At 43.1% G+C, this 12262-nt stretch overlaps 2 protein-coding genes across 3 annotated transcripts in view; one reads left to right on the top strand and one right to left on the bottom strand.

Moving 5' to 3' along the window:
- Positions 1-2992: 2992 nt before the first annotated feature.
- Positions 2993-4532, top strand: SOD3 (superoxide dismutase 3). The gene is made up of 2 exons (XM_032806619.2): positions 2993-3118; positions 3593-4532. Exon 2 carries the CDS (start codon positions 3609-3611, stop codon positions 4344-4346), a length of 738 nt encoding a protein of 245 aa, XP_032662510.1. The 5' UTR covers positions 2993-3118; positions 3593-3608; the 3' UTR covers positions 4347-4532.
- A 487-nt stretch (positions 4533-5019) lies between these two features.
- The window catches only part of CCDC149 (coiled-coil domain containing 149), a 68204-nt gene continuing 60961 nt past the window's right edge, over positions 5020-12262 (bottom strand). The window contains exon 12 of one of the 2 annotated variants that reach the window (XM_032806618.2): positions 5020-10809. In XM_032806618.2, the coding sequence (XP_032662509.1) occupies positions 10097-10809 (713 nt within the window). In that variant the 3' untranslated portion in view covers positions 5020-10096. The remainder of the gene's footprint in view (positions 10810-12262) is intronic. The other variant, XM_032806617.2, reaches the window with a different exon arrangement.

Here is a 12262-nt window from a genome sequence, read left to right as displayed (position 1 = left end):
GCTGGGCTGGTCTACACTACACCATTAGCAAGGCAGCTTAAGTCGACCCAACTATATCAGTGTCTATACTACAGCCCTTCCTCCAGCCGATGTAAGTGCCCTTCTATACCGACATGATAACTCCACCTCCACAAGAGGTGCAAGACTTATGTCGGTGTAGTTAGAGTGATGCAGTGTCTGTGTAGACATCATGTTTCTTACATGGCTGTTGGATGACTTATCAATTTCACAAAAGTTGGACAACTAGAGCCTAGCTGCCCCCTATGCCCCAAAGTGGAGACCCAGGTAGCCTGACCCCACTCCCTGCTGGGAGCCAGGGAGAGAACGGGGAATAGCCTGCTGGGAGCCCTGGAGCCTGGGGTGCAGCCAGCCTCCTGGCAAGGAGCTGCCAGCAGAGCTGAGACACAGATGCTTGCTCCCCACAGTGCACCTCAGAGGATACGCACCACTGAGAAGAGGGTAGTGTGGACATGCACTACCATAGTAATTAGTGTGGTGGCTGTAAATTGACCTAATACAAGTCGACTTATGTTTCCAGTGTAGACATACCATCCCTGGGAAGAGGGAGGAGGGTTTGGAGCTGGTACACCCAGATAGAGGAGGGGAACCAAGAGATGTAGGAAGCTGTCCAGGGAAGGAGCAATGAGGGATGGGAGAGGAAAGCCCAGAACTGCTGGGTGTAGGGTCCCTGAAGTTGAGAGCAGGCCCAGGTTCCCATACCAGCCACCAAGGGCATGGCCTAGACCAGAGGGGAGTGAACGGGAAGACTGCCTGGGTCACTGTGGGAGTGAGAGAATTTGGAGGACTGTACCTGAGAAGAGGAGAAATGCTGAGTGACCTAGCTAGAGGGCTGAGTCATGAAAAGGACACTGGTCTCTGGGATGAGTGAGGCGCTGCATACTTGAGAGAGACAGTGTGACAGTATGTGGCCACAGAATGGGGATTAGCTTTTCAGGTCGACACCTGAGGGACCAGGAGGAGGTGCCAGACAAGCGGTGAGTGACGCACCCCATCACAATGGGATACTCAGTAACTCTGAGACCTGTTTATATATCTAAGTAGTTGAAATTGCCCATTTTACAACTTTACAACTGACCTCTCTCAACCTTTTGCCTTTTTTGTCTTAAACAACTCAACTTTTCACTGGAGCACTTCATCTCTTCAAAACATCTTAGAAACTATCTTCAGTTAGTTTCACTCCCTCACTGTGCTGTAGTTACATATTAATTACATGTTACAGATAGGAAACTGTTGGATTAAGTGACTTGGACAAGGCTATTGAAGTAGGAAATGTCAGAACTAGGATCATAACTCAGGTATTCCAGTCTCAGTCCTGAGCTTGGACTGTGCCTACCTAAGATTATAAACCAATCATAGCTTCTACTTAAGGCCACTGCATAGCTCCCGTCCCTCTATTACCCACATACCTCATAATCTTTAATGTATTTATCTTCACACCGCTCCTGTGAGGCAGAGAAGTTTTATTTTCCCCAATTTACAGATGGGAAATGAAGGCATAGGGAAATGAAATGACTTGCCCACGGTCATGCAGGGAGACTGCAGCAGAGGAAAGAACTGAACCCAGATCTCCTAGTCCTAACTGTTGGACCATTCCTCGCCCCCCGATCTCCTTCTCCAGACAAAAATCAGTTTTCCATTACGCAGTTCTGACTGTAAGCTTCATCTAGAGTATGTTCCATGAGAATTAACTAACAGTGGTAACAATTCCATAGCCATATGCACCCCCATCATTACCACTACTGGTGCAGCTGAACTGGTAGGAGCTTTTTCCTCAACAATTTTCTAGTGTAGTGAAGGCCGAGGAGTTTTCCTTGTGTATCAGGAGCCACTCTGTCTCTGCAGCAATTCCAGTTAGTTAGGCTCAGACTGGGATTCTTAATCAAAACGAACTCTCCTGCATGGCACTTCAAAATGTTACCAGTAATGCAACAGTCCTGCCAACAGCGGCACATTTCTTAATTCAAAAGCCAACTAAATATGTGTTCATTATAGATTGATCTAGGTTTGTCAGTCAGCTTCTGGGCAATAATCTCATTCCGTGCCTAAGTCTGACACCCCACTGCTATAGAAATACTTACCCAAAACACATATGTGGAAAGAATTAATCACTTCCGCAACAACCCACTGCAGCAGAACAAACAGCCTTGCAAAGAATGGGGTTGCAGGGAGGGGATCCTCTTTGGTAATTTTTATAGAGAGAGGCAAAGTTGTTCTTAAAAGTTCTCCACAAAGATTTAGAGCAGGGGTTCTCAACTTTTTTCTTTCTGAGCTCCTATCCCCCCTCACCGTGCTATAAAAATTCCATGGCCCAACTCCGCACAGGACAGGAGGCCATGCAAAGCTAAGTTGCTCAGGCTTCAGCTTTCAGCCCCAGGAAGTGGGGCTCAGGCTTCAGCTTTCTGCTCTGGGCCCCAATCAAGTCTAACACTGGCCCTGCTCTCTGGTTTATTTTGGCAGAACCCAGCTGCCAAACAACCTGCACTCATTCCCTCCCCGCAGGAGTGTTTGAAAACCACTGCTTTAAACTCTAGTTGTGCCTTTCAGATTCTGTAATCCCAGTAGCTCTGTATGTGTCCATGTAAATCATGTCCTGATATTAAAGCAGCTGCTAACGTTATTTCTAATGAAATAAAATGCAGCATCTAGCAAAATCTGTGACAAATGATAGATGTAAGTGGAAGAACTGTCTAAACAAAGATGACTGTACCCTCATAAAATTCTCCTCCCCCCGGCCACTCATATGCTTTAAATACACACACGAAATCATGAAAGGGAAGATTAATTTAAAAACTTGGTAACCAATTGTTGTTGTTTTTTTTTGGAAAGTAAGGGAGGTCTCAGAGCTGTACAGTTTCTGGAAAAGGAGACAGACTGTTTATCCTTTCTAAAAAAAGTTACTAGTTAAACTTTTTCCTCCTCTCTTCCCAGAGTTCTATTGGCCACTCCCATGAACTAGTGTTACCCAACTTTTACATAAACACGCAGCTCATAAGACTCAACTGCAGACAGGTCTGGGAATTTGGGCTAATCACTACTCGTTTGCAAAAGCAGAGACTGCAACCCACTGTGAAGAGCTTTTGGAAAAATCTTTGAAAAGGTAGGCAACATTGGGATTGTTTTTAATAATCAGTTGGCTGCAAACATGTAGCCCATAAGAAGTCTCCTGGCAGATTTTCCTTGTGGGGTTTGATTTAGGGAAAAAATTCTCAATACTAATTCAAAAATTGAATAAAGTTTTAGATTTGATTTCTTCAAGAAGGAAGATATTGCACACCTTCTCTGCACTCTAGATTGCTGATATTTTTATAGTCATAGTTGGTAGTTTATGCATGTTTAAAAACTGCATACGAAGAGAGCATTCTAGGTTAGTCAGATGACTAATCACTGTAGAGAGATTTAGAAATAAGCCGAGTGTGTCGTGACCACACGGTTCAACTGTTTTGCTTGATAATATTAAAAGCTAATGATGTGCCTGTCCCTGTCACCATAATGGGTTACTCTTCCTTACACATAGAATCAAAAATCATGGAACTTTTTCCCTTGCCTCTTTGTAGCCTTTTGTATTTTGCAGGTTGGGAATTGCAAACATGTTTCTGTTCCTTTACCTGGTCATCAGCCTGGGCCTCTCTGCATCTGGTGTTGTGAGGGGAGAAGGTAAGGCTGATTCCGATAGAGACATCCCACTTCAAGACATACAGAAAAAAGTGAATGACCTGTGGCAGAATTTACTCTACTCACAGTTCATCAATGAGACGACTAACCAGCTAGGTTATGCCACTTGTGAAGTGAAGCCCAGCTCCAATCTAGATGCTGACAAGCCACAGGTGACAGGCCAAGTCTTGTTCAGACAGTCCTACCCAAATGGAAAACTAGAGGCTCTCTTTGACTTGAATGGGTTTCCATCAGGCAGCAATCAGTCTGGCAGAGCTATTCACATCCATAAGCTTGGAGACCTCAGCAACAGCTGTGACTCTACTGGGGGGCACTATAACCCTTTCAACGTGAACCACCCTCGCCATCCAGGGGATTTCGGCAACTTCTATGCTAAAGAAGGCAAAATTAGAAAATACAAGCCAAATCTGCTCGCCACTCTGTTTGGTCCCTACTCCATCATGGGGAGATCCATTGTGATCCATGAGCAAGAAGATGACATGGGCAAGGGTAACAATAAAGCCAGTCTGGAGAATGGGAACGCTGGCAGACGTCTAGCTTGCTGCGTCATTGGGATATGCAACAAGAACTTATGGGAGAAAAAGTTTCCTGACATTACAGAGCGGAGGAAGAAGAGGATCACAAATGAGCACAAAACTACCAAGCCTAACTAAAGACCAACATGCCATCTATTGCCTAGGCAGCACAGAATAGATATAGTCCATGTAATTGATCACAGAGATATGGGAAAGGTTTCCCGTTTCCCGTGTCTCTGTCTTGCTGCTCTCTAAAAAACACATATTGCTCTATAGATTTTTTCCCTGCTGTAAGCAGATTAATAAAAAACAGCATCAACTCAACTTTGCAATGTAGTTTTTTTTAAACTTAAAACTCCCATTTATTCAGCTCAAAAGTTTAGTGCAAAACATTTAGCTTATGAAATTTGGAAAAAACTTGTCCATTCTAATGGAACTCTTGAGCGATCACAAGCTGAGGTACAAAGAAAAAGACAAATTAATGAAAAACTGCTTTTGGCTAAGATGCTCTGCAGTGTTTTTCTACATATCTGAAAAGTGTAAAGATTTCTGTAACTTGAATGGCTTTGTGTGGTAGCCTGGTAGAGCTAGATAATAGCCTTCTCCTCAGATTCAGAGAGAGTATAGACATTATTTCTATTTTTAACTTCTGATCCATTATACTATTCTACTTATATTTGCAGATTTTATTCTCCAACACGTATAAGCTTAACTGGTTTGCGTTACCCATACGCCGTACCTGAGTCACATTGTTTACATGTGAAAGTAGATTTACAAGAACTGTTCTGTTTGTTTTTTTTTTTTTTAAAAAAACAGTAAGTAGCCTGGAAATGTTTGGAGAGCTTACTACCAGATAACACATCAGGTAAAATTGTGTAATGCTGTTCACACAATGTAGATACATTAAAAAATATATAGTATTTTGAAGGCAAGAGTACATAGTGTGATCTTCCATACCCACACAAATATAGCAAATTAGTCTGTTCAGATTGCAAGGAATAAGTGACAGTAGAAAAGACTTTCAATTTAGATTGTTTTATACAAACTGAAGAAAGTTATTGAATAAAATCTTTACATTCCTTGTTTTATAAAAAAAGAAAGTATGACCACAATTTAATACACGACCCACTGATAAAACACTAAGGCATAATTAACGTTCCTCCCATATTAATAAGGGAGAAGATAAAAGAAAATAAATCTGGAAATTTGTCTTTATTCCAGGAGTCAAAATGTATATATAGTTGTCATGTTGCATGGCATCTGTAGATAGCAACAAAGGAAAGGCTTGCAAATAAATAAAAGCTATACCTTTCTTTAAATAAAACTATAAAACAGCAACTGGTAAAAAAAATCCAATCTTTTAAAAATTAATCTCAGTTAAGATTCTAAAATACATTCCTGAGCTCATGTGGATTAAAGAAATTCTAATTTCTTTATTATACAAGTTACCCTATGCATAAAAATAGTCTCACTTAGAAAGGAAGCAGTGCTTTAAAAGATGATTCTTAATCTGTCATTTTCACAAACTTACGTTTTAAAGATTCGGTGAACACCTTCTCTGAAATAGGTTTAATTTTAAGGGTCTTGTGTCTTCTTTTTTCCATTTCTCCGAGTTAAGACACATATTTGCTGCTGGGCTCCAGTACAAGTTCATTGTTTTTCAAAAGGGTATAGAATTAAGGGAAGTCATCTGGTCTAATTATGAAACAGTATTCTTAAAAATCAGTTTTTGAAATGTTGCATTTGAAACTGCCACTCTGTTTCCCACCCACCCACATTAGTGATAAAGTTTATGTTTGGGTATGCCTGTCAGGGCGTGGTTTAAAGTCCTACAGAGACAGCATGTAGGTCTCAACAGAGAAGGCCTGATTCTTCTCTCACCTGGTGTAAATCAGAAGTAATTTCAGTAAAGACAACAGTTCTACTAGTGTAACAGCAGTACCAGTAAAAGGAAAATAAACCTCCCAACATTCAGAGTCAATTGTAATTTTATTGCAGCAAACAAATCTTACTTTAAGAGTGGTTTGGTGCTGTATTGAAGCTTCATGTCTCAGCCTGTAAAGGCTCAAGTCCCAAGGATGAAGACTAAGAGCACAGCTGGGAGGATGCACAGTCCCCTGTGTGGAAAAGGGAACAAACTGCATTGCACTGAACTCTCTGTAGACAGGGCAATGATGTGGTACTGAAGTGAGGTGTGCAGGGAGCCTCCTAGCCAGAGTCTGCCAGTAAGTGGTTGCAAGGATACAGAAGAGGAATTTAGGTGGGGAGGAACCACCAACAGAAGGATCTAATTTACACGACGTTTTTCAAAGAGCAGCCTGCCAGCCATATCAGAACAGAAACAAGACAGTTTTATGTGCTAAAGATACCTGTCAGCCTGAGTCTGCTCTGACTTGCACCAGGTTTACACCATTACCATAATGATTTCAGTAGGTTTACCCCTAATTTAATGACTGATCCAAAGCCTACAGTAGTCAAGGAAAAGACTCTCATTGAGTTCAATGGGCTTTGCCTCAGGCCTCTATGCCAATGTAGGGGAGAGGAGAATCAAGCACACACATAACTTCAACATTTCAGAGTTAAGCTGTATATACAAACACTGACATTTAGGGATTTAAAAAAAATAAATAAATATCAAAGCCAGCCTCAATTCTGGCTGCATTTTTATTCAGAACTTCTCTAGCATTTAGCTTCAGAACGCCTCAGGCTGTGATGAAAGATGGAAAGGAACAAACATTACAAGGAAGGTTGTATTTTAAATATTACAAACCCCTGTAAAAATTCAATTATTTCAGTGCATGTCTATTTTTCTTCATGCTTGCCAGTGCTGTCATAAATAACTGAGTCAATAATGTAATCCATTATTTTTCCATTAATAGCAACAGTCCCTCTTGGTCTTTGGGTTTTGAGGAACATAAATATATCTGGGGCCAGGGAAGAAAGCTTAAACTTTTCAGTGCCCCCAAAGCATCTGAATTTGGAACAAATTAAAGGGAGCTGTTGTTGATACCAGTGTGATGCAATGCCACAGTCTCTAAGTAGAAAGGAAGTATTTTAGAGGAGTGACGCAAGTAATCCTTTATTGCCTGCACACAACAACAAAAGAGCAGACAGCAGAGAAAGGGTTACATGCATGCCCCTCTTAGGGGAATGCACAAAAACAAGAGGCAGGTCACATTTTTTTAGCCTTCCATCATTCATTATATTCAGATATAACCATGACATATATTCTCTCTTCTGCCAAGCACAAACTGTTAATGGAATCAAAACACCTTTGATTATGGCAGCACCTGCTAGTTCAGTATCCATATAGAGACAAGTTTGTCAGTGCTGCTAATACAAACCCTGTTTTTCAGTAGCTGACAAGTGGGCTGTAAAAATCTGCAGCTGGCAGATATTTGTCAAACAAAGGCTCAATCTGGGAGGGATTCTCCTTTTTATTAGTAGTAGTTTTATTACATTTGGTTTAATTCTCTCTGGTTGGTTTCAAGTTCTAGGAGTGAGAAATGAACATTTACAGACAATTAGGTCCCAAGCCAGCAGAAAAATTGCCTCCAGGGCTGCTAGCCCATAGAAGCTCCACAGCTGCAGAGACTGTTCCCTATTCTAAAAAGAGGAGAGGAAGTGCCTCCCCAGCTCTAACAGCTGTGAACTCCAACATTAAGTATTCCCTTGCCACTGCCCGCAAAGTGGCACAACTCCATCACTAGAGAGCTGGGGACTTGCTCTGCACGCCCCCCACTCTAACACCAGAAGGTTTTTCTTGCCGACTACGTATCAGCTTGGGAAGAATTTTAGAAGAGCGACTGGGGCCCAAAGAATAACCCCACCACTATCCAAAAGACTGGTGAGCTAGGGGAGGAAAGGAAGAGTTAGCTGCACTCCAGATTCACATTTTTGTTTTATACCTAATAAAAGTGGAGATAGGCTTAGATCCTAACATAGTCCCATGAATTGGCACACAATAGGAAGCTGGCCTATATACACACAAGTTCTCTGGGCAGCTCTGCTATGCCCCCTAGGATGATTTTTTACTTCCCCTCTAGTAGAGGAACTTTCCCTCTACTAGAGCAGCTTTAAGAGCTTCAGCTGGAATGGGGCCTTAATACTTCGTGATGTAACTCCCCTGTGTTTTCTTGGGGCGAGTGGAGGAAGGAAAACTTCAGAGGAATGTAGAGGAGATATGGAGGTTTAAGAGATGGAAACTGTGCATGTGCAGGGGCTACTTTTCAAAACCATTTTGCTTTTCAGTAGGGATCAAATGCTGGTATTCTAAATATGCACTTACGGCAAGTATGCTGTAAGGAGGTGCCCTGGCTCCCCGCCGCGCCTGAGACGGACGAGACAGAACAGGTGCCTCCGTGGGTGGAGCCACCGCCACCTGTCCCCGCCCCCCAGAAGTCAAGGGGCGGGACAGGAAGTATAAAAGCCCGGCCTCAGCGCTCAGTTGGCCGCAGGCAACAGATGCTCGTGCCCGAGCTCCTGCCGGGCCCAGCCTGCCCCGACCTGCCTCGTGCCCGGTACCCAGAGGAACACTGGCCTGAGCTTCCCCGTGCCCGGTATCCTGAGGAGCTGCCTGAGCTTCCCTACGCCCGGTATCCCGAGGAACCCATGGTCTGGGACCTGCCGGACGACACTGGCGAAGGACAGGTACCTAGAGAGGGGGAGATTGGAAGTGGCCCGGGGGAAGTCGACCCCAGTCTGGCTCCAGGGGACCCTGAACCAACGTCAGTGTGTTGGTTGTGGCCAGGATTCCCCACTCACTGCAGCGAACCCCTGCCGCTGCTAGGACCCCGGGCCGGGACGCAGTGGAGTGGGAGGGCCTGCGTCCCCCCTGCCACCCTTCCAAGGGTGGCAGACTCCCCCTCCCCTGGCCTGAGGAGGCCTCTTGTGCTGTTTAATTCGCTGTTCAGCCCCTGCTTGAGGGTTTGACCCTTACCTGGGTTTGTTGCCCGCCCTGAGCCAGGGCTTGGGCTTTACAGACTGTTACTGTTGACTTGTTGCTCAGCCCCTGCTGAAAGGCCTGAGCCTAATTGCTTGTTGCCTCGCCCTACCCAAGGGCCTGGGCTATAGACTTTGTATTCACTCAGCCCTGCTGGAAGGCCTGAGCTGTGAGCTGCTTACTGCCCTGCCCCACTCAAGGGCCACGCTTATGTACTGTGTTGCTCAGCCCTGCTGAAAGGTCTGAGCCCGAACTGCTTACACACTCTGTACTTGCTCAGCCCTTACTGAAGGGCCCTGAGCCTGAACTGCTTGTTGCCCCTCCCCTGCTCCAGGGCCGGGCTTATAGACCCTGTGTCAGCTTAGCCCCTGCTGAAGGGCTAGCGCACTGAACTGCTTAAAGACTATTCGTTTGCTCAGCCCCTGCTGACGGGTCTGGGCCCTGCACGGACTGCTGCCTGTAGGGAGGTGCCCTGGCTCCCCGCCGCGCCTGAGAGGGACGAGCCCCAGCACCGGACCTTTACAAATGCACAAAGAGAATGCAAGTCTGGAAAAATAAACAAAAGCCTGTTACCGTTAGATCCTTTTTAGTTAATCATTTCAGTTTTCATCTGCTGAAAAGAGCCATTTGAAACCCCTAAAATACATACCAGTAGGCATTGCGCATTGGACAAGAACATACATGCTATGGAGACCAGCTAGGACTTGACATGATAAAGGATAATGGTGAGTTTCCTGGCCCCATTTTTCTCAACTATGTCAGTCTCTCTAGAAACTTCAATCACTGTAAACACTAGAGCCATCATTAACCCTGCCCCCCATCATTTTCAAGTTCTACCCATTTTATGTATTTACATTATTTTGGTTAAGCACAGTCAATGTTAAAAGAAAAAAAAAACATCTTTTTAATGGACAAATGCTGACAGAACGATGTAAAAAACCCAATTCTACGGCAGATTAATTTGGTGACTATCCGTATTCATGGCAGTACAGCTTCCACTGTAAGAGGATGAAAGGGAGAAACTTGAGATCTTGGATTTCATACCACAAGCCATGCTGTTATCCAAATATTCAGAGCATTCAGCAGGATCAGATGATTTGTCACACTCGGGCTCAGGGAGATTACTGGAGATGTTGCTTAAGTCAGAGGTTGAAACAGTTAGTTCTCCACATCCTTCTGTGTCTTCAGTGTCCAGTGTGTTGCCATTTCCACCCTCTCTCTTATTTACATTTTCACATTCATTCTCTGAGGTTTCCTCATGGTCTTTCAGGACCCAATTTTCAGCTGCAAGCTCATTCTTGGAGTTTGATGGCTCCACAGGGTTAAAGGGGTCAGGGCTGGATAAGGGGGACTCTTCCTTGGATGAGCTGCTAAGTTCTAATTGGTCCATTGTACTCCGGCCCTCCGGTAGACTTTCTGTTCTGCTCCCTTCCAGTTCTGCAGCTGCCTGTTCTTCTGTCAATTTAATTATTTCACTTCCAAAACTGTTTATTTCTTCCTCCTCAGAAGGAACCTTGGGTAATGAGGGATGAAAAGGCTTAGTTTGGTTACTGTTATTTATGTTCGCTTGGGAATTGTCGTAAACCGTAGCAGCTTCCTCTGGAACTGTCAACTCTGTTGAAACAGCATAAATTTCATCTGGTTTTCCCTTCTGTTTTGCTAAGAGAGAAATGAGACAGCATCATGGTAGTGTACATTATATGAATTTATATGCATGAGGCATTGACCAAGAAAGCCATGCAGAAGATGACCTAGCTAGTGAAATACTAGTGCCCCACCACCATGGTAAAAGATTGATCATAGCACTTAACTATCCCATTCTGGACTCACTTCAAAGAACAGAACCAATCAGAACACTGGGAAGTTCTTACTGGATAGGGTCTAGTTATTTCATAGATAGTCTCTTACATAACTCTGACAGCTGTGATAAAGAGGGACAGTATAACTGATGGAGCCTAGGACAAAACTCTTTTTCCATGTAAAGGCCCAGGGTTGTAGAATTTCCGGCCACAAGAGATCAGTAATAGGCCAAGAAAATGCCACTTTTGAGCGTTAAGATCCACTTCTCTTTCCATAAGCCTTTCTCCAATAATGAAGTTACATAAATTAACCCTGCAACATTTCACCTGAACAACATGCTTTGACAGCAGCATAAGACAAGGCAGGGGCAGAAAAAACACAAACAGCTTTTTTCCTTCTCTCTCAATATATTTTAACATTTTAAATGTATCATTACAACAAAATCCAAACACTGAATATAAACGATACAAAAACAATTCAGAAATTGCACAAGGGGGGCAAACTAGGTTGCACCACACAGGCTTCTGTTACATGAGCTATCAGAGTAACTGACAGCAGTATAGATTGTCATCCCCTCTGTGGACTACTAGAGGGGAATGTATTTTGCAAGTATTTGCTTGCAGCAGAGGAGTGGTGATCTTTGTTCTCAGAAACAGCTAAAACTGTTTTGGTTGAAATTTAAAACACAAACAAAAAACCCTAAAAAACAATTCAGGCTGAGACAGACACTCAGCATGGAAAATTTTAACCCAAATGGCTGGAGTTCAGCAAAGTTACATGCAAGTGAATGCAGGGTCTTACAATGGGAAGTGTTGTGCAACCTTCGTAGTAGGCAGTGCTACCAGGCCTGCACACAATGACAAATAAGGCAAAGTTAATATAACGATATCAACTAAACACTTTCAGAGAGTGAAGATTTAACGAGAACCCGATGATTATTTAAAATGAAAATTACTATCTGTAAGTTACGTATATATTCAATGAAGGAGTGGTTAAATGATTTAATTTTCTATTTTCAGCACAGTAAAAATCAGCTGATCAAGACTGAAAGTGATCAACTGCTGTCAATCATTTGATAACATGGATAATAAAGTCAAAATGAAGCCATGATCTATTTAATTTGAGGAATTAATATCAAAGCATTTACAATGCTTCATGGCTGACTGAATAAGATCTGGGCATGCCAAAAATTTTATAGCCATTAAATAGCTAATCCAAATGCTGATAGGCAAGTCTTAAAAATCTATTCCCTGTCCACCAAGAAAAACTAAAGAAAAGTCGTATTTTCATTAAAGTATTAGCCTGCTCTTAG

Source organism: Chelonoidis abingdonii, chromosome 5, assembly GCF_003597395.2.
Source record: "Chelonoidis abingdonii isolate Lonesome George chromosome 5, CheloAbing_2.0, whole genome shotgun sequence".
NCBI lineage: Eukaryota > Metazoa > Chordata > Testudines > Testudinidae > Chelonoidis > Chelonoidis abingdonii.
This window is presented reverse-complemented; position numbering and strand designations above follow the sequence as displayed.

Bases quoted from the DNA above. Each gene is read 5' to 3' on its own strand.
- SOD3 (XM_032806619.2), top strand. From the start codon at position 3,609: ATGTTTCTGTTCCTTTACCTGGTCATCAGCCTGGGCCTCTCTGCATCT.